Source organism: Caretta caretta, chromosome 1, assembly GCF_965140235.1.
Source record: "Caretta caretta isolate rCarCar2 chromosome 1, rCarCar1.hap1, whole genome shotgun sequence".
Lineage (NCBI taxonomy): Eukaryota > Metazoa > Chordata > Testudines > Cheloniidae > Caretta > Caretta caretta.
The window spans coordinates 56,213,021-56,238,647 of NC_134206.1; the positions used below are offsets into that span (position 1 = coordinate 56,213,021).

Here is a 25,627-nt window from a genome sequence, read left to right on the forward strand (position 1 = left end):
GACACAGGTCTTGATATGTAATGAGGACTCTGGTGATGGGGGGGGTGCAGTCATGACTCTGGGTAATGGGGGGGCGCAATCAGAACACTGGGGATTGAGGTACACTGGGTGATGAGGGTGTAGTGAGTATACTGGGTGGTGGGGGTGTAGTGAGGACACTGGGTGATGGGGGGACACTGGGTGATGCTGGTACAGTGAGGACACTAGGTGATCAGGGTGCAGTGGGAGATGGGGTGCAGATGACACTGAGTGATGGGGTGCATTGGGTGGTGGGGATCCATTGGGTGATAGGGTACAGTGATGGGATACAGTGGGTGATGGGGTGCATGTGCATTGGGTAATGGGGGTGCAGACAACACTAGGTGATAGGAGGCAGAGGGTGATGCGGATGCAGTGAGGACCCTGGCCCCTGTTTGAGGGGGCCGCGCTAGGGGATCCGGGCGGGGGTCAGGGCTCTTATGTTGTCCAGGCTCCTCCCACCTCGGGGAGCCCGCGCTCCTCCTCCTCCTCCCCACCCCCGGGGTTCTCTCACTGCTGCGGGGCGCGGGACCCGGGCCGGCTCCGGCACACAGGTACCGCGCGCCCCGCTCTAGAGCCGCCGGGGCCAGGCGGCGCCGCGCGGGGGGCTGAACGAGGGGCTGCGCTGGGGCTGCGGGCCTGGCGCGTCCCGGCTCCATGGCAACGGAGCGCGCGGGGCGGGGCGGCCTGGCCTGGCGGGGCGGCCCGGCGGGGCGATGACTCGGGGATAACCCCGTGGCCTCCACAGCACGCGGGGAGGGGGGACACCGGGGACAGAGCGCTCCTGCCCCCCAAAAAACAAAAACTGCAGAGATAGCGATAAACAGGGAGACTTTGTGTAGGGCCAGCTGCCAACCAAGGCCGCCCCAGCCCCGCCTTCTGCCTGCAGCTGCCTGGGGCCTGATACAGGTCGGATCCAGCCTTTCCCGGTGTGCGGGTTCCCCCCATCGTCCCAGAGCCCCGCTTGCGTCCGAGTCTCTAGCTGGTTGTCAGAAGGGGCTGCAAACGCAGTTCTGGCTGTGAGACAGGCATCCAGCGCTGCCTGGTAGCTGCAGTGTGAAAGTCCCCATTCGTTTCAGTGGGAGCTAACCCAGACGCCAGCATAATACTTTGTAACTACTTCACTGAGCCTCAGAGCTTATAAGGAAAGAGAAGTCATGTCATATTATTAATGCCTATAGCATTAGTGCCAACACATCCTCAGACGTTCTTGTTAACTGCTGGAAATGGCCCACCTTGATTATCACTACAAAGGGGTTTCTCCCCCTCCTGCTGGTAATAGCTCATCTTAAGTGATCACTCTCCTTACAGTGTGCATGATAAACACCCATTGTTTCATGTTCTGTGTGTATATAGACAGGTTTCAGAGTAACAGCTGTGTTAGTCTGTTTGGGGACAATGTATACCTTCAGATCAACGGCACTGCTATGGGTACCCGCATGGCCCCACAGTATGCCAACATTTTTATGGCTGACTTAGAACAACGCTTCCTCAGCTCTCGTCCCCTAATGCCCCTACTCTACTTGCGCTATATTGATGACATCTTCATCATCTGGACCCATGGAAAAGAAGCCCTTGAGGAATTCCACCATGATTTCAACAATTTCCATCCCACCACCAACCTCAGCCTGGTCCAGTCCACACAAGAGATCCACTTCCTGGACAGTACAGTGCTAATAAACAATGGTCACATAAACACCACCCTATACCGGAAACCTACGGACCGCTATTCCTACCTACATGCCTCCAGCTTTCACCCTGACCACACCACACGATCCATCGTCTACAGCCAAGCTCTGCGATACAACCGCATTTGCTCCAACCCCTCAGACAGAGACAAACACCTACAAGATCTCTATCAAGCATTCTTACAACTACAATACCCACCTGCGGAAGTGAAGAAACAGATTGATAGAGCCAGAAGAGTTCCCAGAAGTCACCTACTACAGGACAGGCCTAATAAAGAAAATAACAGAACGCCACTAGCCGTCACCTTCAGCCCCCAACTAAAACCCCTCCAACGCATTATTAAGGATCTACAACCTATCCTGAAGAATGACCCAACACTCTCACAAATCTTGGGAGACAGGCCAGTCCTTGCCTACAGACAGCCCCCCAACCTGAAGCAAATACTCACCAGCAACCACATACCACACAACAGAACCACTAACCCAGGAACCTATCCTTGCAACAAAGCCCGTTGCCAACTGTGCCCACATATCTATTCAGGGGACACCATCACAGGGCCTAATAACATCAGCCACACTATCAGAGGCTCGTCCACCTGCACATCCACCAATGTGATATATGCCATCATGTGCCAGCAATGCCCCTCTGCCATGTACATTGGTCAAACTGGACAGTCTCTACGTAAAAGAATAAATGGACACAAATCAGATGTCAATAATTATAACATTCATAAACCAGTCGGAGAACACTTCAATCTCTCTGGTCACGCAATTACAGACATGAAGGTCGCTATCTTAAAACAAAAAAAACTTCAAATCCAGACTCCAGCGAGAAACTGCTGAATTGGAATTCATTTGCAAATTGGATACTATTAATTTAGGCTTAAATAGAGACTGGGAGTGGCTAAGTCATTATGCAAGGTAGCCTATTTCCCCTTGTTTTTTCCTACCCCCTCCCCCCCAGACGTTCTGGTTAAACTTTGATTTATGCTGGAAATGGCCCACCTTGATTATCATACACATTGTAAGGAGAGTGGTCAGTTTGGATAAGCTATTACCAGCAGGAGAGTGAGTTTGTGTGTGTGGTTTTTGAAAAAAAAAAAGGGGGGGGGGGGTGAGAAAACCTGGATTTATGCTGGAAATGGCTCACCTTGAATATCATACACATTGTAAAGAGAGTGGTCACTTTGGATGGGTTATTACCAGCAGGAGAGTGAGTTTGTGTGTGGGGGGGAGGAGGGTGAGAAAATCTGGATTTGTGCTGGAAATGGCCCAACTTGATTATTATACACATTGTAAGGAGAGTGATCACTTTAGATAAGCTATTACCAGCAGGAGAGTGGGGTGGGAGGAGGTATTGTTTCATGGTCTCTGTGTGTATATAATGTCTTCTGCAGTTTCCACAGTATGCATCCGATGAAGTGAGCTGTAGCTCACGAAAGCTTATGCTCAAATAAATTGGTTAGTCTCTAAGGTGCCACTAGTACTCCTTTTCTTTTTGCGAATACAGACTAACATGGCTGCTACTCTGAAACACATCTTGAGTGACTTCTAACACCACCTGGCACTGAAGGGAGTTGTGACTGGTTTATTTTCCTTAAGGTGGTGGGGGCTTAGCATTCTTACATTTGGAAAAGCTGGTTTAAATACACTGCACACCAACCCAGCTTGTGACAGTGATTGTGATTAAATTCTTCAAATATGTGACTTCACCAATGTGTGAAATCCCTTGGAATATTTTCAGAACATTGATTACCTGTGAGACCCTCATATTTGGGACTTTTTTTGTATTTTAGACACTGCTTTAAGACAAAGACATCATGGATAAATATGAAATTATTAAAATGATTGGGGAAGGAGCCTTTGGCAAAGTATTCTTAGCAAAAGGAAAGGTAGATAACCACCAATCTGTTATCAAAGAGATCAATTTAACAAAGGTAAAAACAACAAAAGTAACCCTATATAATACTGATGTTTTTTATTTAATTGGTTATATTGATATGTGTTACTACAATGTAAATTTAGGAGTTTTTTTTATTTCCTTTACAATTGTATGTAGACTATATAAAGTTAAGATTTCTAAAAGACTGTGTTCAGTTTGTCTATTAATGTAGCGATTTGCAAGCGTGATTACATGTACAAAGCTAACATAACAAAAACATGCCCACTATATTTCCAGTTACTTCAGACTTATCTATGTGTAGAGTATGAGAACAAGTATAGAAATTATGGGCATATCCCTGCCAAACATTTATTACCAAGTATAATGATTACTAATTGTGAGTATTCCCATTTGCTCCACCAAAATTTGTTTAAATTTAATTTACTTGTTGTGTTTCAATCTCTCACAAGATAACTATGAATTGAACTTTATTAACAGAACATGTTTTAGTCTTCAAGGCATTTCAATTAATTCATTTCTAAACTTCTTTGTAATTTAAAAACATGACAGTGAGTAAAATATGATAGAACATATAATTAAAATGAAGCTACTGCTCTCAAAATAACTGAACAAAGTATATTTTGTGTTGTGTTACTCTGCTTCTTCAATGTTCACTTATTTTCAAAATTAAGTAATTCACAGTCTGGGGAGAGGAGCAGTCCTCTTAGTGATTAATGTAAATGAGTGTGTGGGGGGATGTATTAGGCAGCTGCAATAGAAGAATACATTTTTATAGTCCAGGTCTGAAAATCTTTATACAACTTTCATACTCACACCCAGAGACTTTACAACCTAAAAATTACAAAAGCTGTACAAATTTTCTCTAAACTGTATTCACGAACAATACAATAATCAACATTTGCCAGGAATACAAGACTTCAGATTTTGGCTGTACACAGCTTTAAGATAAATAATTTTAAAAAATTTCCAAGCCTGAGCATTCAAAAATCATGAGTCATGTTCAAAAATTACAAGACTTAAAAACCAATAGATTTTGGGTTCTTTTTATTTGCCTTTTGGTTTCTCACCCTCCAGTGTACAAACGTTACATTTTCAACTTTTAAATGAAAGATGAGATTCTCAAGAAATCACTAGACTTCAGGATCTGGTGCTTCAAGAAAAACACCAGGGGTGAAATCTTATCCCCACTGAAATCAATGGGAGTTTTGCCATTGACTTCAGTGGTGCTAGGCTTTCACCCAAAATATTGGAAGAGTGGATAACACTTAAGAGGAATATTTTAAAATATTTTTCCTTTGTATTTTGTTCATATGAACTTACACATACCAAGAACGAAAGTCACATGGGTCCTGCTCCTACAAACACATAAGCCTGGGACTAACTTTACTCATGTGAGAAAAGTCCCTTTGACTAATTAGGAATACTCACATGAGTAAATTTACACACTTGCTTAAGTGTTTTCAGGATCAGAGTCTAAAAATGTCAGAAAGTGTCAATATATTTTCAAATATCAGAACTTGTATTTTTCACTATATATGCATCATATTTTTTTAAATGGTGATTAAAACCCTTTAAATAACTTTTGCAACATTTAGATCCACTACCACATATTTAATGGGATCTTTTAGGGCTGTTTTGATATGAGCTTTACATAGAAAAAGTTTTACTAGCAAATTGGCATTTTACTATTTGTTTTTTAAACTCACTTTAGATGCCTGTGAAAGAAAAAGAAGCATCTCAGAAAGAAGTAATTCTTCTGGCTAAGATGAAGCACCCAAATATAGTAACATTCTACAGTTCTCTTCAAGGTTTTAGTTTAACTTTATTTTATTTGTGATTTTAGTGTTTAAAATTAAGCCTTTATAAAACTCCTATTGATTTTTTTCCCCCTAGAAATGATTTGAGATTACAATACTTTACTCACCTAGGAACCTGAAAAAATGTAGCTTAAATGTTTTGTATGCATAAATGACTTCTGGAATTGGACCAAGTTATTAGGTATTACTTCTGTAGTACTTGAAGTATGCATGGTGTTTTATTGACAAAGAAACAGCCTTATTGAGCTATGTACAGCCAGGAGTGATGGTTGGAAAAGGATGTACCATGCAACTTTTCCCCTCATTTTAGATTTCTCTGTGTGTGTGTTTGTGTGTTTCCCTTTTAATATTTTAAGCCTTCTCTGTTTGTCTCTTGCTTATTGTTATGGGGTACCATTCACCACTAGGGGACCTCCTCCTGGCTGTTTAGGGGATTAGCTCCTTCCAGGTAAGACACCCCTTTCCTTGCAGCATGGCCCCTCTCTCTCTGTGACTCAGGGTATTCCTTCTTTTTGACTGAGCCCTCTGACCAGGTCACTATAGTCCTCGCCTTCCAGGTATCAAAGTCCCATTCGAGGACTGTCCCAGACAGTCTTTGTCTCCACTGCCTAGTATATGCCACTTCGTCATTGGCTGGTAGGTGAACCCGGGCTGACCCTCTGCTCCTGGTTCCAGACCAGGGACCCTTTAATCAGCAACCAAGCTCTGCTGCTACAGTAGAAACTCAGAGTTACTAACACCAGAGTTACAAACTGACGGGTCAACCATATACCTCATTTAGAACTGGAAGGACACAATCTGGCAGCAGCAGAGACCAAAAAACCCCCACACAACCGAGTACTGTGTTAAATGTAAACTACTAAAAAAATAAAGGGAAGGTTTAAAAAAAGAAATTTGACAAGTAAGGAAACTGTTTCTGTGCTTGTTTCATTTAACTTAAGATGGTTAAAAGCAGTATTTTTCTTCTGCATAATAAAGTTTCAAAGCTGTATTAAGTCAATGCTCAGTTGTAAACCTTTGAAAGAACAACCATAATGTTTTGTTCAGAGTTACAAACAACATCCATTCCCGAGGTGTTCATAACTCTGAGATTCTACTCTCTCCCCCTGAGCCTTTTCCTACACTCTCTCCCCCTAGGTTTCCTTCTTTCCCTCTCTAATATCCAGAGATTGGCTGTAGGCTCCCTCACTACAGCCCCCTTGTCTCACCAGCTTGCTGGCTTTATATTAGCCCTGCATGTTCCTTCTCAGCCTGGCTCCACCATCATTAAGGGGTTACTTAGGCCATCTAATTCCTTTCAGCTGTGGCTTATCTAGTTAGTTGGTCCTTTCTCAGCCTCACCATCCCCTTCTAGCCTAGTATGGGGTGAACATCCTGTGGCACTTATGTTTTAGTTTTTATTGTCTCTATGTGCCTCTCAAGGGGTGTTTTTTTTTTAAACCCTTGCTTATTTACCTCTCTTTTGTGTTTTGTTTTCTTTTTTACTTGTGTCTGTTCTACTGTGCTGTCTAAAAGACCAAGCATTGTCATTTCTCTATTTGATACATATGATGATGGGAGATCTTCTTGATATTCATTATGATGGTTGAATTTTGCAGACTGACATATCTGGGGGGTAAAATAGGGGGAATTGCTACATAGTTTCCCAATTACAGGTGCACCTATGTCACAGATGATATTCTCCTCTTCATACTAAGGTTTTGTTGAGGAACCAGAAACGTGGGATTGGTCCTGGAGTACTGTGCTCAAATTGATAACTAAGTTTGTCATGAGATATTTCCTTTTCTCATTAAATTTGTGATTTATAGATGGTGCTTTGTTACAAATAAATAGGCTGTGGCAGTGAACTGAGTAGATATTCACTAAGTCACAGGACAAACACAGGTACATATTTGGGAAAAAAACAAGTTTCTTATGGTAATTTATGAAAAGAAATTCATATCTAAAGTGCCAAGATGATAATGCTAGTCTTTTATAATTAATTGACAAGCTCACAGAGGACTTGTGTCCAAGTTGGCAAAATAATTATGCAAGGCACAGGCCTGAAAAAATAACCGAACAAAAGGAAAACTTTGGCTGGTGGGGACTTTACCATCTTAAATTCCCTGTTTTGTGGATATCCTGATGAGTTAGTGATGTTTGCAATGATGTCTATGAAGTCTGTGGTCTGTTGAAGAAGGAGCTGTAGGCCTACATTACAAAACCCAACAGTTTTTAGTGCAGCCTGCAGCTTATGTTTCAACTCTAACTTGTACTTGAATTTCTGAGAGCTTGGAGATTTTCTTTTGTTGCATAGTACAACAAACTGTGGCCAATGTACATATTTGATAAAGGGGCACATGTATTCTTGAGTTCAGCCAGCAAGTCTGTCTCACATGCTCTCAACTACCAACTTGCATTTTGGCTTCTCAGAACTATTTTTAGTGATTGTTCTGTCTACTGCACTATTAAAATATCCCCTCAGGAATAAACATGGGGAAGCAGAATCCCTCTAAAGAGGATGTTTTGGGCTATGGCAACCTGGGCCCAAAGATGGAGCAGCTTGTTTCTCAAGGACACGTTCCTCCTCTTGGGGAAGCTCTGCTAAGAAGCTGAAAGAATCTGTGACCCATGGAATAGATCTCACACATAAGAAACTAAATACTATGCAAAATCTTTTGGATAACATTGAATAACATCTAAAGTCTGTTGCTGGATCCACACAAAACTTGGAAGCCAGCATAACCTTCATTTATGGGCTCTAGGATATTGCACATGCTATGATGGGGGAGACTTGGTTGAATATGTATTGGCCACAATTACTGGTGGAAATAAATTCACTTTGTCACAATGAGGGGTGAGTAGGAAGGAACATTTAAGGACATGGGGATCATCCTGAACATGGATTGAGCTGTAAAGCTCTACTTTAGCAAATCTCCATCTCTTTTATGTGTCATTTGCTATAATCAGTTTTTCCCCATTGATCATGAAAAGCATCCATCTTACCACAAATCCTTGGGGACAAGAAGTAGAGATAGAGGATCAAAAGCTTTAAAGAAAGAAAGAAAGAAAGAAACAAACAAACAAAAAACCCAGACACAGCAGCTGTAACCAAAATAATTAATTGCTGTATTCACTAATATCAATGAAGTAGGTAGAAAAACCTCTCTTTTCTTGCAGAAAAGAATAAGCTATATATTGTGATGGAATATTGTGATGGAGGTGATCTAATGAGACGGATCAATATGCAACATGGAGTGCTGTTTGATGAGGACCAGGTAAAGGAGTTATTTTTGGAGGAAAGGATTTATATCCTAATATGCACATTTAGGACTATCTAATATGTGATGCAGTTTCTTGTCTTTACAGTCACAAGAGACATATAGCTAAGCCCTTATGATTTCTGTGAGAATTTAGTGATTTTTCAGTTAAGAGCTAGAGAAAAGATCTCTCCTTAGAAATGACATTTGAGATGGAGGGTGAGGAGTAGTGTAGATCAACGCTGTGTCTTATAGACACAACAGTGTTACCTAGATGGGGTGAAATACTGGCCCCATTGAAGTCAATGGCAAAACTCCCACTGATTGCAGTGAGGGTCAGGATTTCACCCATGATGTTCAGTAATAGGATTCAGAATTGTTAAGCCAGCCTTTTGAACCTATTCCAGTATATATTAGCTCAGAAGTATGTGTGTGTGTGTGTATATATATATATTTAGTGGATGGAATGGAATCACAACTGTTTCCCACTCTTCACTTTTCTCCTCTCATTCTCATTCATGCTACTTTTTGATCTCCCTTCAACTAGCTGAAGCATACTTTTCTATTATGCATTGCACTTCAGAGTACAGAACTCAGGGCTAGTTTTTCAGATATTGATTTCCATTTTGCAGGTGCAAGCAAGAATTTAGATATCTAGTGACCTAAATTGCTAGTGAAAATAACTGGTTGTAAAACTGCACATGCCCAAAAAGAAACCCAGTTAAGGCTATCCTTAAAATGTGACTCACAGTCTACTCTCAGGTTTCAGAGGAACAGCCGTGTTAGTCTGTATTCGCAAAAAGAAAAGGAGTACTTGTGGCACCTTAGAGACTAACCAATTTATTTGAGCATGAGCTTTCGTGAGCTACAGCTACATCTGATGAAGTGAGCTGTAGCTCACGAAAGCTCATGCTCAAATAAATTGGTTAGTCTCTAAGGTGCCACAAGTACTCCTTTTCTTTTTGCAGTCTACTCTCAATCTTACATTTAAATAGAAAAAGAAATCTCTTCACTTTTCTTTTTTCCATTTAAGTGGTAGAGAAAGACACAGTCAATGATGTGGCAATCAGTTGGGAGTTAATTGAGGGTTTAGGACTGTCTGGCTCATTCAGTTATTGGAAGCAGACGAACACAAGGGAGAGAATGAAATTGATATAAGAGGACAAAATCACAAATAAGAAAAATACAAAATAGGGAACCAACAATAAAAAAGAATGCTGACAACAAGAGAGAATAACAAAATACAGAGCGAAACTAACAGGAAATGTGACATCAGAAGACAAACAACGGAAGAGCAGACACAAATAAACAGAGTAAGACAAAAACAAAACAATCCCCAAACTAAAGAAGCAAAGCAAGCTACCCAATTATATTTAGTTCCCATAATATGCTTATATATTTTCAAATGTATGTATGAATTTAGTGCTCATGAAAGGCTCCAAATCAAGGAATCATAATTAAGCACAACTAAGTAGGTGGTTAAGTGCTTCCTGAATAATGTTGATTTCCTGAATGAAATCATGAAGTCGATGGGCTGTATGCATGTGTTGTAAAGTTAAGCATGTGTTTAAGTGCCTTCCTGAATAGGGATAGACTTAAGTATATGTTTTAACTGCTTCCCAAAGGTCTTGATCCAGGAAAGTACTTAACTATGTATTTAATATTAAGTATGAACTCAAGTGCTTTTCTGAATCAGGACCAACATGAGGATATAATAGCTGTGGCTTATGACAGGGATAGTGTGAGAAGTTACTATGCAAGCTTCCTTATACAACGCTGCCATTTACCCACATTTCTAACTGGCAATCTGTATTTTTCTGTTCCTGGGCCTTTCTTGACAAGGGACCATAAATCTTATCAAAATTGTATGGTGGTTTAATGGTTTCCATCACTGAGGATTAGGATGAGACCATAAAACTCCTTTTCAGATGTGATCTGAACTAAGATTTGAACTCACTCCTTCCTAAGTAAAAGGCAGCCTTGGGCTTGATTTCACATTCCTTACTCAAGTAGAACTCCCAGTGCAGTTACTGGAGGGTTTGTTGGAATAAGGACTGTAGGATTGTGTATTTGTCTGCATATTATTTTCTGATAATATTTAAAATTGGAAAATTGATTAAATGAGTCCAGTCACTCAAGTTGATATTAACAGCTTTGTTTATTTTTCCCTCTTTTTTTGTGCATATGCAGTGTGTATTTTAGGTTTTTCTTCTAATTTTGTTTTATGTTTTTCAGTAAGACATTCCATTGGAAATTACAGCGGTGCAGATTTACAGAGTCTTGTACCTTTTGTCTTTCACTATAGATTCTGGCTTGGTTTGTGCAGATTTCCTTAGGACTGAAGCATATTCATGACAGGAAGGTTTTACACAGAGATGTAAAAGCACAGGTAGTAAACTTGGAAGTTACAGTTCTTTATTTTACCCAGTCACAAAAATGCATACAGAGGAAATTCTTCCATGTTTCATCAAGGCAGTTTCTTCTTTATTTGCAGAACATTTTCCTTAGCAATAATGGAATGGTAGCAAAGCTTGGGGACTTTGGCATAGCAAGAATGTTGAACAAGTAAGCATCTTTTTTGTACAATCTGTGTCCTGTACCTAATGCCAGCCCTGAAAAATGTAACTGTTCCTAAAGATCAGGTGCAGATTCAAAGTGTGTTGTGTCTAATAAAGTCTAGGGGTCTAAGGGTCTGATACTGCCCTGTGGAAATCAATTTTTGCTATAGACTTGAATGGGAGCAGGAAAAGACTGCACAGACCGTATCCAGAATGATACATATTTTATTTTCTTTAAGAGGTATTTACAAGAAGCTAAACCAGAAGAGTATATGGGCTATGTGGTGGAAGGATGGTCCAGTGGCTAAGGCACTAGTTTACAACTCAGAAGATCTGGGTTCAAGTCAGTGTTCCACTGCAGACTTCCTTTGTGACTGTGGACAAATTGCTTTGCATCTCTGTGCCTCAGTCTCCCAACTGTAAAATGGGGATAATAGTACTTCCCTACTTCACAGAGGTGTTGTGAGGATAACTATATAAAAGATTGTGAGGTGTTGAGATACTACAGTAATGGGAGCCACATAAATACCTAAAATAGATGGCAGGTGAACCCCATGCTTTGTATCAGTACAGACTTTTTCTACAATATTTTAATACTCTTCATGGAATAGAAAAATTACAAGAAAAATATTTACTAGCTCAATAACACCATTCATCAAACAAGTTTACTATACAAACATGAATGACTTAAGCATCACAACCTCCCAGATGCTCAGAAGCATTTTCATCTCTATTTTACAAATGGGTAATCAGAGCCACAGAGAGGCTAGGCGCTAACCTTTCAGTGGGAGTTGTGGGTGCTCAGGACTTCTGAAAATGATGCTGTCAGTGTCTCAAGTTTGACAAACCAAAACAAAGGCACCCCAAAATTAGTGTCCACTCTTGAAAATTTAGATGTACGGTGATTTGGCCACACAGGTTACACAGCAGTCAGTGACAAAGCAGAAAATGGGACATGCAAACCCCAGGACAGCACTCCTTCCTTTCAGTCCTGGTTTGGGTGGGATACTCACATCTAGGACAACGTTGTTTCACGGTTTAATGGATATATTGCAAAACCACCTGGTGCGTCATAAAATCTTGCTGCACAGTTGAATGCTTTTAAAATACTGTATTAATGATAACTAAAGGTACGATTTTTTTAATGGCGGTCACAGGAGCCACAGAATCCGTGACTTCCAAAGACCTCTGTGACTTCAGCCCCGGCAGCTGGGAGCTGCAGGGTCCCGCCACCTCTTGGAGCGGCAGGGAGCTGTGAAGTACGCCTGCCGCCTGAGGTACTGAGTCCCCAAGCTGCCATGTGCAGTGAAGGTACCCTGCAACTCCTGGCTGCCACAGGCAGGAGGTACCCCGCAGCTCCCTGACACCTTCCAGCCACCCCGCAGCTGCTTAGCCACTTCCCCTTTTATCATGGATATTTTTAGTAAAAGTCAGAGACAGTTCACAGGCTTCTGTGCATTTTTCTTTATTGCTCGTGACCTGTCTGTGACTTTTACTAAAAATATTCATGACAAAATCTTAGCCTTAGTGATAACCTTTTCTGCAGGAACACTGGTATGGGGTGAGGAGAGAGAGAATTTCTGAGCTTTGTATTGGAACACAAGTTTTCTCCACTATAGAATTACACAACCATTTTAACAGAGACCTGGAGAGTGTTTTAATTTTGTCCCTGCAGTGTATAAATTAATGTACTGTACTAAACTGGCATTCATATACTTTTGAGCAGAAATGATAGCCTCTGTGTGTTCATTTCCTAGTTACATACAAGCCCTTTCCCCCACTTTTAGAATAAACTCTTTATCACTTACGTTTCTTTTGTTTTCTATCTTTCATTAGTACTATGGAGCTTGCTCGTACCTGCGTAGGGACACCCTACTATCTATCGCCTGAGATCTGTGAGAATCGACCATATAACAATAAAACGTATGTATCTAAATATATATTTGCTTGGATGCTTTCTCCAACCATATGATGAAACATGCGTGCTTGAAAACAGGAAGTTATTTGCTTTGATAATCTCATGACTTAACATTACAACTGCATTTTTATTTTTATAAACATGTTTGCAACTACTTATATTTTAATCTTTTTACTCATATTTGTAATACTGTCAGGTTGAAATTAAATTATTTCCTTTGTTTCCTCTTTGTGATTTTATCCCACTGTGTGTCTAATGTGCCGTAGCTGACAGAGATGTGGCTCCTTTTAGTTCTGAGTTTGCAAAAAGTTGATAGATTGAGTATTGATTGTTAAAAATATTCTTCAAAGAACGGTGCTAGATTGACAGTTCTGGACAGTGAAAGCCCCTGTTTTCAGTAACTCTTACAGAGTTCCCTGCAGAGGAGGCAGATACGCCTGAGACTTGTAGACACTCACTGTGAGCCACCAAAACATTAGGTGCTGAGGGTTATGGGGGGCTACGTACCCTTATTCTGTGTGGGAAGCTTGACTTCAGACCAGAAGAGCCTTGATTCCAGACAGATACCTCCATTTCAAAGCTCTCAGGGGATTCCTCAGACTGCTCATCTCCCTTGCAGTCTCCTTGGCTGTCAATCAGACAGAGATAGCCTACCCCTTCCCTGTGTAGGAACATCCCTGCTGCAAGCATCGTACCTTGGTGACAGGGCTGCCATCTATGACAATAAGAGGGGAAAGTCTAAGGTAGTCAGTTACTACAATGATGGATGTGATATAGAAAAATATATAGAGTAATAGCTCCACCTCTGGGGATAGAGCTGTGTGGCCAAAGATCAGCTCTACAACCGCCTCTGTGTGGATTTCCATTCCCAGATACACCTAGCTCTCCATGGACTCTAAACCTGACCAGCTCATTCAGCTCAGTGAATGGATCTGTACTATAGCTACAAGTAGCACTGAAAATGAAGAGGCAGTTGTTTATATTTACACTGTCAGGCAGGCAAACATGATAGGCAAAAAGAACCACTGCAGTGAATGCTGAACATCTTTATTGCATCTCCAAAGTAATATTCTTCTTCAAAAACTATTTTACACTATTACAAGTGCAAACTGTTGACACCAGCCCATCAGTTCTACTCTCGGTCAGGACACTTGAAGGTAATAAAATAATAGTATGATTGTAATTGTTATTTATACTGCACCATCATTGTGCATGGTGTATAAATATTATTTTTCTTTAAAAAAGGCACCTTGTTATGTACTTCAGAAAGCAGAAAAATTAATTGCAGGTTAGTTTGGGCACGAATTTCTCTACAAATTACATTAATATTAACTTTTGGTGAAGTATCTTCAAGTAGTTTAAATGCTGAGGTGAGGGGATTGTATTATACTTACGAAAATGTTAGATGCATTCTCCTGACATTTGAATGGCTTTCATCCACAGAGATATTTGGTCTCTTGGCTGTGTTCTCTATGAGCTGTGCACTTTAAAGCACCCGGTAAGTATATTCACAATCTGACTAATATCACTGTATTTCAAAAAAAGATTGAGCAGGGCAGAAAATTGTTGCAATGAGAGTATTTCAAAGACAGCTATTGGAAGGAAACATTTGCAATTTAATGGAGTTGGAATTAGAATGTTCTCCTCAATTCTTTCACTTTAATTTCTCACATGAAGTCTCTTTTGGGCATATTGAAACAAAGTGAAGTGTACACACAGACACACACTGTATTCTTCCACATAGTGCTACTATTTTTATTCTAAGTGTGATCACCTCCAACACACTTAGGCCAGATATACTTCTGAATCATTCCTTTTTAGGTGAGAGCTGTCCTGGAGCTGGGAACTGGGAGGTGGAAGCTTCAGAAAATCCAATGTGGACCAGTGACAAATCCCTTGCCTTTAGGAAGGCAGTGGCATCTCAGCTAATTAGAATTAAATGGCAAAGTGGGAGACAGTGGAAGAAGTCATTTTGTGCCATTTATCCTAGAGGATCCCAGGCAGTTTACTAATTTTTATGTATAAGAATCAACCACCATTAAAATGTATCTGTCTTTGGAATGGAACATGGCTACTGTTTAACACTGCACAGCGACACTGTGTAAGTGACAGGAAATGAAGAATATCTTGTCCAAAGGAAACTGCAATGGGAATTTATGTATGAAGATATACTAAAGGAAGAACTAAAGCCAAACTTCAAACTTAGGTGCTTAAATATGGCTTTAGGTGCCTAACTTTAGTGCCCAAGTTTGAAAATATTGATCTAATTTATTGCAGATTTTGAAATCCAAATGTATGCACCGTCTTTGGAAACATTGATTTGATATGGAAGCATTTTAATGCCAGAAGAAACTAGACACAAAGTATTACAACAAGGAGCATTCCTTTGATTGGTGCTCCGCTCCTGAGCTTTGTGTGGAATAGAGAGCAGAACAGAGGCTGATCAGAGTGACTGGAAAGGACCAGCTTTGTGGAAGCAGCAGAAGCTAAGCTCCCACTCTGCCTATAAAATCATGGAGATGTCACACACAGCAGTATTGATGGAGGGGGCAGAAAGGCTGGCATGGGAATGGTACAAAAGTGCCAGGTACCCTCCTTCCTTGCTGCTGTGATCTTGCTTAGTGATTTTAAATGGCAGTGTGCAGTCATTACCTCCTATATCAAGTGGCAGTAATTATTATTGATTGATATATTTTATTGTTCAGTTTGAAGGCAGCAGTTTACACCAGCTGGTGCTGAAGATCTGCAGAGGACATTTTATCCCAGTGTCTCCAAAGTATTCCTATGACCTGAGGATTTTAATTTCCCAACTGTTTAAAATATCTCCAAGAGATCGACCATCTATCAATTCCGTATTAAAGAAGCCCTTCTTGGAGAAGCGCATCACCAACTACTTGCCCCCTGAGGTGAGTTTCTTGTGCTGCTGCCTGCACTTTGACTCATCCTTATCCTTTTTTTTATTAGTCTACAAGTTTGGTTGATAAAGGTAATAGTATTGACATAATATGCTTAGACTTCTGCAAGGCATTTGACTTGGTACCTCATGACATCTTGATTAAAAAACTACACATTAAATGGATTAAAAACTAGCTAACTGATCGGTTTCAAAATGTAATTGTAAATGGGGAATCATCAGCATGGTCGGGGAAGGGGGAGGCTCAGCGGAGTGGAGTGAGTCCTGTAGGGTTTGGTTCTTGGCCCTATGCTATTAAACATTTTTATTAATGACTTGGAAGAGAACACAAAATCATCACTGATAAAGTTTGCAGATGACACAAAAATTGGGGGTGGAGGTTAAAAAAAAAAGCAGATGACAGATCACTGATGCAGAGCAATCTAGATCGCTGGTAAGCAGGATGCAAACACACAGTATGAATTTTAATATCGCTAAATGTAAATGTATACATCTAGGAACAAAGAAATAGCCTGTACTTACACCATGGGAAACTCTTGTGATGGGCTGGATCACAGAAACCCCCTTGGGAGCTGCCACCTGATGTGCCAAGACTACTTGTGCCCCTGCTTTCCTGCCCAGTCAGCTTAGGACTTCAGTGCCCTTCCTGGTTTTAGCCAGACCCACTAGCCTGCTGCAAACCCAGACCCAGGTCTGAACCACGTCCCCTAACAGCTGTAGGCTTAACTGAAAGCAGCTTGCAGAGGTGTGCCTGTCTTTAACACTCAGGTGCCCAACTCCCAATGGGGTCCAAACCCCAAATAAATCTGTTTTACCCTGTATAAAGGTTATACAGGGTAAACTCATAAATTGTTAAAAGAAAAGGAGTACTTGTGGCACCTTAGAGACTAACCAATTTATTTGAGCATGAGCTTTCGTGAGCTACAGCTCACTTCATCAGATGCATACCGTGGAAACTGCAGCAGACTTTATATACACACAGAGAATATGAAACAATACCTCCTCCCACCCCACTGTCCTGCTGGTAATAGCTTATCTAAAGTGATCAACAGGTGGGCCATTTCCAGCACAAATCCAGGTTTTCTCACCCTCCACCCCCCCACACAAATTCACTCTCCTGAACTCCAGGAGAAGTTTGCGGGACGGCTGGAGTGCCTTGTGGACAGGCTGGTGGAGCAGTTCATAGAATGGCGGGAGCTGCTGGTGGGACGCGGAGCAGTTTGTGGACCGGCTGGTGGAGCAGTTTGTGGGACGGCGGGAGCTGCTTGTGGGCCGCAGAGTGGAGCGGAGCTGAGCAAAGCAGTTCGTGGGGTGGCTGGTGGAGCGGAGAAAAGTGGAGTGGAGCAAAGGCCTATGGAGCTGTGGGGCGGTCAGCTTCAGATCATATAAGGCGCCTTTTATGATCTGAAGCTGACCGCCCCACAGCTCCATAGGCCTTTGCTCCGCTCCGCTCTGCTTCGCTCCGCTCCGCTCCACCAGCCAACCCAAGAACTGCTTTGCTCAGCTCCGCTCCGCTCTGCGGCCCACAAGCAGCTCCCACTGTCCCACGAACTGCTCCGCGTCCCACCAGCAGCTCCCGCCGTCGTATGAACTGCTCCACCAGCCTGTCCACAAAGCACTCCAGCCATCCCGCAAACTTCTCCACAATATATCTTCAGGCTCCCCCACTACTTAACACAACGCTCAGTGATTTCAGCTCTTAGTCAGTTCAGCTCTTTGGTGAATTCAGCTTGTAATAGGGGAGCCTCAGTGCTGGTGTACCATTAGCCCAAAGTGAGCTCAGCAACCTGTAACTAGACTCCTAATGAAATCAAAATTAGCTCTGATATTCCACAGTGGAGAGAGGAGGAAGTGCAATTAGCATGTAAAGCCCTCACCAAGGGGCCCATGCCACCAAGTATTAATACTTGTCCCCAACCTCTCTCAATTCACAGAGTTTTGGAACCCATGACCCTTGCCTAGCGATGGTCAGTCTGTCTGATCAAACTGAATACAGATAAAAACCTCACCAGTTCCAATAAACTCTCTTTTACAGACTAGCCTCCTTCTAGTCTGGGTCCAGCAAGCACTCACACCCCCTGTAGTTACTGTCCTTTGTTCCAGTTTCTTTCAGGCATCCTTGGGGGTGGAGAGGCTATCTCCTTAGCCAGCTGAAGACAAGATGGAGGGGTCTCTCACGGGCTTAAATAGACTTTCTCTTGTGGGTGAAGAATCCCTCCTCTCTCCTATGCAAAGTCTAGCTCCAGGATGGAGTTCTGGAGTCACCTGGGCAAGTCACATGTCCATGCATGAATCACAGTTTTTATAGACAGAAGCCATTGCCCACATGGCATCTTGAATGTCTCCAGGAAGACTTTTTATGTGGATTGGAGCATTCCAAGATACATTGTTCCTTAAGTGCTTCTTGATTGGGCACTTAACTTTGTGAATTCCTTTCTCCAGGAACTGACCAAATGCTCTACCAAGGTTATTTAGAAATCAAGCCAGTACACAACCAGTATTCATAACTTCGAATACAAAAATGATACATGCATACAAATAGGATTAATAGATTCAGTAGATCATAACCTTTACATAGATATGTTACATGGCATATGTAGCATATAATATATTCCAGTTATGTCATATATTCTATGCATATTTCCATAAAGCCTTATGGGGGGCACTGTCACAACGCTATCATGGGAAACAATGACCTTGAAAAAGATTTGGGGGTTGTGGTGGATAATCAGCTGAATACTGAGCTCCCAGTGCAATGTTGTGGCCAAAAGGTCTAAGGCCATCATTGGATGTATATGGGAATCTTGAATAGCAGTTGAGGGGTTGTTTTACCTCTGTATTTGGCATTGTGCAACCTCTAATGGAATACTGTGTCCAGTTCTGGTGCTCACAGTTCAAGAAGGATGTTGATAAATTGGAGAGGGTTCAGAGAAGAGCCATGAGAATGATCAGAACACTAGAAAACCTGATAGTGATACAGCTCCATGAGTCTGTCTGTTTTGCTTAACAAAGAGAAAGGTCAAGGGGTGACTTGATTACAGTCTATAAGTACCTACATGGGAAACAAATATTTAATAATGGGTTCTTCAATCTAGCAGAGAAAGGTATAGCACAATTCAGTAGCTGGATGTTGAAGCGAGACAAATTCTGATGGGAAATAAGGTGTAAATTTGTTAACAGCAGAGTAATTAACCATTGGAACAACTTACACAGGGTCATGGTGGATTCTCCATCACTGACAACTTTTAAACTGATTGGTTGTTTTTCTAAAAGATATGCTCTAGGACAGGAGTTTTCAAACTTTTTCTTGCTGAGCCCCACGCCACCCCACTCCCCCCCTGGCGACCATGCTATAAAAACTCCATGGCCCACCTGTGCCACAACTGGTTTTCTGCATATAAAAGCCAGGACTGGCATTAGGGGGTAGCAAGCAGGGCAACTGCCTGGGGCTCAGGGCCCAGAACTTCAGCCCCATGCACTGGGCCTTTGGCTTTCTGCGCTGGGCCCCAGTGAGTCTAATGCTGGCCTTGCTTGGCGGCCCCCCCGAAATCTGCTTGTGGCCCCCCGCTTGAGAACCACTGCTCAAGGAGTTATTTTGGGGGAGTTCTGTGGCCTATGTTGTACAGAAGATCAGACTAGATGATCACAAATAGAACCTTCTGGCCTTGAAATCTATGAATCTATTAAACAAGATGCAGCACAGACCGTTGTAACAGATACTTTTTGCTTATAGGTAATACAGGAAGAATTCAGCCACACTGTTATACATAAAAAAAGACCATCAGCACAGCCTGCAGCCAAGTTGGTGCAGGGTAAGTCTTGTTTTATGACAGAATAATAATAAAATACATACTTATTATTAATTAACGTTGGTTCTAAACTAATCTTAATACTATCCAGAAGTGAAGAAGCATGATAATTACTGGATGGACTTACCTTTTTCAGCAGTTTTTAATGTGACTTGCACATCAAGGGTTTGATTTAGCATCGCTAATATAGGGGCTGAGAACTTCACCAGCAGAGGCACTCCACCCTGGAGGGAGAACAAGCATTGTTTATACCACTGTCCTACCCAGGTATTCCACCAGCGAAAGGCAACTTCCATTGAAATCCAGCTCACGATAGAAGCTCAGCTGGTGGAAGCTGCCATGGGGATGTGCTGAACCAGTGGTTTAAAATAACTTTTGTGGTTAAACTTAATATAATTTACAAACCTGAGGGACTGCTATCACTTGCAGCTACCTATAGTTCAAGCCCACTGTTGGAACAAGTGTCCTTTCTTGGCTCTACCAAGGTACCACAGTCTTATCCTGCAAAACATATGCTATTGCAGTGCTGCACTTTTCTGGGGCACAGACCACTATTTGTTTTACGTTACACAATGATTTTGTCATATGAACAAATGCCCTTTAAGGAGCACTCCTTTCTCACCACCCACAAGAAAAGTCAATAATAATAATTATTTAAAAAAACCAAACATACGTTTGGACTAATTAGTGCACATGCCTAAACTAACTGAACACATACTCTTTTTGCTGTAATCCTTGTTCTTCCTCAACTCATCCATTGCATCTGTCGTTAGAGTTTAAGGTTATCTGGGCAGGGTCATTGTGTTGCTATGTATTGTGCAAAGCAGTGAGCACACTTTTGTGTACTGTAAAAATAAATAATAATAATCTCGTTTGTACTTGTGGCACAAATACAATTTAATTCAGAGCTGAAAGTCATAGACATCTCAATAGTAACATGACAGGTACATTGTATTATTTTGTCAGCTGACAGCATTTTGCAAAATAACATAAATTAGATCAAAATATGAAAGACAACAATGTTGGATTTGTAATTGACACCCAGGGGTAAGTCAGGTATATATGCCTGATCTGTGTTCTGTGTTCTTCAGTATATCACAGATACTCCACAATGTTACTTATGGAAGAACAGAAGTAAATTAAAACAAATTTTCAGACATAGATATGGTTGGCTTCTTTTTTATTTGTTTTTTAACTTCTAGGAATTGTGGGTAACATTTTCAGGTGTTCCAGAGTGACTTAGGAGCCAAGTCCCATGTTCCAATGAGACTTAGGCACTGAGGAGCATACATATCACTGACTTTCAATTAGATCGATGCTCCTTGGTGCCTAAATTATTTTTGGAAAAAGGGACTTGGCTCCTAAGTCACAGAAGCACTTTTGAAAATTTTATCCATAAGCTTGGGTCCTAGCTGCAATGAATCCCCCAGTCATGATACTCTTTGCAGCTGACAGTCCATACTCAGGAGAAACTTAGGACTATACTAACAGTCTACTTCCTTCTCACAAGGGCACCACCTCTCTTCATTAGTGTTGAGGTCTTTGCAGTGGCACTGACTGTGGGACTCAAATTGGAGTGGCTTACAGTCCTCATTTACCTGGGGCATATATAAATTGAATTCCTCATTTTGCAGCTCTTTTTTCTTATAGTTCTGAAGAACTATGTTGAAGTTTTGTCTGATGGTTAGAGGACATGACTGAGGGCCAGATTTACAAACGCATTTTGGGTCCTACAGGTGCAGCTAGGCACCTAGTGGGATTTACAGAAGTGCCTAAGCAGGTTAGGGGGCTAACTGCATTGAAATCTGGCCCTGGACCTCAAAACTACTACATTCTATTCTTGAATCTAATACTGAATCCCTGTGTAACCTTGGACAAATCTCTCTGTGCTTCAGTTTACTTATCTGTAAAATGAGTGAAAGAATACCTACCTCACAAGAGTGTTCTGAATCTTAATTAATTAATGCTTTCAAAAAGCTTTGGACTCTTTGGATGTAAGGCATGAGGTGAGGTGTACAGTATTATTATTATTATTAAGGTGGAATATAAAGGCCTTGTCTACATTACAAAGTTTTGTCGACAAAAGTGATGTTGACGCTCAAAAATTGGCATAATAGAAATCAGTATGTCATGTTCACACTCGCTCCATCGGCAGAGTGTGTCCGCAATTGGGGCACTATCATTGACAGTGTGAGCAATGCACTGTGGGGTACCTATCCCACAGTCCAGCTCGACACCTTCTGTCACTAGGTGTTGTGGGAAGGTGGAGTGGATTGGGTCACATCTTGGGACCGGGCTCAAGGTCCCGTGATACATTGCTTTCTGTCTCAGCATTCCATGGGCTTCTGGCTTTCTTTCGCGGCATTTTTCAATGGCCCTTCTTTGCTGTGAACCCAGGCAACTTTGTGAGAAGGGATGGATCCTGCACTGCTCTCCTATGCTTTGATAACTGTCATTAAGACATCATGGATGGCAGTGCAGTTAATCGTGAAGTTCCTAACTGAAGAAGACTCCCAGTCTCCTGACATGCTGTGTGATATAGATAGGAGCAAGTTTAGACTGCTTTTGGCATTCACAGAACAGCTGTAGAGGGCAGACCGTCACTTTTGGCCTCAGGAAACAAGCACTGAGTGGTGGGATCGTATCGTCATGCGGGTGTGGGAGGACGAGCGGTGGCGACAGAACTTTCGGGTGCAGAAAGCCGCCTTGCTGGAACAGCGTGTGGAGCTCGCCCCAGCACTGTGGCGCAAGGGCATGAGAATGAGAGCTGCCCTATTGGTAGAGAAGTGTGTGGCAATTGCCATGTGGAAGCTGATGACTCCAGACTATCGGTCAGTCGCAAATCAATTTGGAGTCAGGAAGTCAACCGTTGGGGCTGCATTAATGCAAGTGTGCAGGGCAATTAATCGCATCCTGCTACGAAGGACTGTAACTCTGGGAAATGTGTGCTGGCTGAGTTGGGGGGGGCATGGAAAAAGAGTTCTGAATGTGCTGCAGGGGAGGCCAAGCATGGATCTGCTTAGTCTTCAGCGTTATTAAGGACTTCAGCATCTGCGTTTGCTCCTCCATGACTTTAATCATCCGCTCAGTAGCGTCCTTAACAAACTCCTGATTTTAATATCTGTTCTGCGTTTCGGCTTCCCTTCGCTCTTTGCATTCCCTTTTCTCTGCATTGGAGCACCGCAGTACCTCCCAGAACACATCATCTTTGCTCCATCTTTGATGCTTTCTTATCTGGCAGAGACACTCATCCGGGGTGTGTGGGGTGTTCCTGAAGGCCAAATCTGCTGAAGCAGAAGGAACAATGCACAGAAGCATGATTGTTAAATTCACGCACAGATTTGAAACATTTCAGTTAAATACACCTTTTGTAACATAACAATCACTTTCTCACTGACCCTTGGCAAGCACGTATCTTTGTGAACACCCAAAGCATGCTGAGTGTTGGCTGGGTGGGTGAGTGCTCTACATGGCGAAAAGAGCACTCACTCTGCAAGGGTTGTGGTGCAGCCAACTAGGGAAAACATCCTAAAATTCTCCCACACTTTTCCACATTGTAGCAGATATCTCACTGCTGAGGGTAAGCAGGGAAATGAGGGTACATCTACTACATGCTTGTGGCTTCTGCCCTGGTCCCTATGCTGCTCGCCTGTGTGCCGCTTTGGTCCTTGCACAAGTGATTGCTGAATGGCATGGGAAAGTTTTCTACAATGGGGGAAGGATCAAAGCAGCTCTGCCAAGGAACCTTAGGCAGAGGATTACCAAGTACCTCCAGGAAACTTTCCTGGAGATCTCTCTGGAGGATTCCTGTGAGATCTCGGCATGGATCAACACCTTGTTCCCCTGTACTGATTAGCTACACAGGGAAATGTCCAGCTCACAGAAACACAGCCAGCCATGTACATTTCTGTACCCTGAACCCACTTCTGAGCTACACAAACCAGAGCCACTTACCAGGCATCTCCTCTCCTGCTTCTTGCTCACCGGAGAGCAACTGCTAAGACTGGCTAGACACCTCTGGAGTGATGAACAGTTCCTGGCTGCCTGGCCCACTGGGCAACCCTGCTGGGAGCTCCGCATCGTCGTCTAACTCCACCTCTTCATCAACAATGTCATCCTCTGGGTTAGGCCCTCTTTCCGCTGCCTCCAGGCCCGCTGAAGTATCCATGGGGCTCTTGGCGATGGAGGTGGGGTCGCCACCGAGGATAGCGTCCAGCTCCTTATAGAACGGGCAGGTCTTAGATGCAGCACTGGAGTGATGGTTTGCCTCCCTCGCCTTGTGGTACGCCTGCCTCAGTGTCTTTGTCTTTGCTCTGCACTGCAGCGTGTCCCAATTATAGCCCTTTTCTCACAAGCCTCGAGCAATCTGCCCTTAGGTATCCAGATTCCTATGGCTCAAGTGCAGCTGGGACTGCACAGCCTCCTCTCCCCATATACTGTGCAGATCATAGAATCATAGGACTGGAAGGGACCTCGAGAGGTCATCTGGTCTAGTCCCCTACACTCATGGCAAGACTAAGTATAAGATCCAGCAGCTCCGCAGTGGTCCAAGCAGGAGAGCGTTTGCTGCGATAACCTGCCATGGTCATCTGAGAAGATGTGATAAGACCTTCCAATGCCAAGCAAACAGGAAATGGAGTTTCAAAAATTCCCGGAACTTCTAAGGGGGAGGGGCGGATAGTTGTTTACCTGGCTGCGGGCCAGTGGAGTTTAAACTGCATTGTGGGACATCTCCTGGAGGCCAAATAAAGTGATTAAAATCAAGCGTCATGTTTACACTGGCACTTTGTCGACAAAAATTTTGATCAAAAAGGCTTATGTCTCTCGTCAGGGTGGTTTTATTTTGTCACCAAAACAGGGCATTTTTGCTGCCAAAAGTTGCATCACAGTGTACACATTCACTGTTTTGTCGACAAAACTTTGTAGTGTAGACAAGGCCAAAGGGATATGTATTAGACAGTTCAGTGTGTATTAGACATATGCACTTTATTACAATTTATAATTATTATGTAATAAGAACAATAGGAATAATTACCATTACAATTATATTTTTTTATTGTTAAATAAGTTCCTAAACTTCAAAAAGTGAGAATCCAGGACCATCATCCTCCAAGATCCAGGATGGTGGCACCTGTCAAGAAACAGGAATTATTACATAGTAATGAATGGAAACCTCCTTCAAGAGTCCAGCAACCTATTGCCCAGGTACTGTGACTACAAGACTTACAGAGCTTTATTCCTTTCTGAAATGTAGTCAGGTTGAAATGGAAGAAATCTGCTTTTTAAAAGACTATTTTGGATTATTGGCAGGAGTGCATTTCAAAGTATTTGGCAATGGAGGCAATGAAACTGAGTCTTTTCCCATTTGAAGGATATAAGGCTTAATTCTGCTCTCAGTTATACTGGTGTAAATCCAGAGCAATTCAACGGACATAGTGAAGTTGCTCCAGGTTTGCACTGGCATAACTGAGAGCAGAATTCGGAGCACGGTGTTTTTCTTATTTAGGCAAAGTTACAATATAATTAGGGCCCTACCAAATTAACAGTCATGAAAAATGCATCACGGACCCAGAAATCTGGTCTCCCACCGTGAACTCTGGTCTTTTGTGTGATTTTACCCTATACGATACAGATTTCATGGGGGAGAGCAGTGTTTCTCAAACGGGGGTTCTGACCCAAAGGGAGTTGCAGGGGGGCTGCGGTATTGCCACCCTTACTTCTGCACTGCCTTCAGAGCGGGGTGGCTGGAGAGCATTGGCTGCT

At 42.4% G+C, this 25,627-nt stretch overlaps 1 protein-coding gene across 3 annotated transcripts in view; it reads left to right on the forward strand.

Moving 5' to 3' along the window:
• The first annotated feature begins 516 nt into the window (after positions 1–516).
• The window catches only part of NEK5 (NIMA related kinase 5), a 53,379-nt gene continuing 28,268 nt past the window's right edge, over positions 517–25,627 (forward strand). For 2 of the 3 annotated variants that reach the window (XM_048848769.2, XM_048848787.2), the window contains exons 1-11: positions 517–572; positions 3,503–3,643; positions 5,321–5,417; positions 8,586–8,683; positions 10,971–11,054; positions 11,160–11,230; positions 13,060–13,146; positions 14,585–14,639; positions 15,847–16,047; positions 19,789–19,867; positions 24,933–25,069. In XM_048848769.2, coding sequence (XP_048704726.2) covers positions 3,527–3,643; positions 5,321–5,417; positions 8,586–8,683; positions 10,971–11,054; positions 11,160–11,230; positions 13,060–13,146; positions 14,585–14,639; positions 15,847–16,047; positions 19,789–19,867; positions 24,933–25,069 — 1,026 coding nt within the window. In that variant the 5' untranslated portion in view covers positions 517–572; positions 3,503–3,526. Of the gene's footprint in view, positions 573–3,417; positions 3,644–5,320; positions 5,418–8,585; positions 8,684–10,970; positions 11,055–11,159; positions 11,231–13,059; positions 13,147–14,584; positions 14,640–15,846; positions 16,048–19,788; positions 19,868–24,932; positions 25,070–25,627 lie in introns of those variants that run through there. The other variant, XM_048848777.2, reaches the window with a different exon arrangement.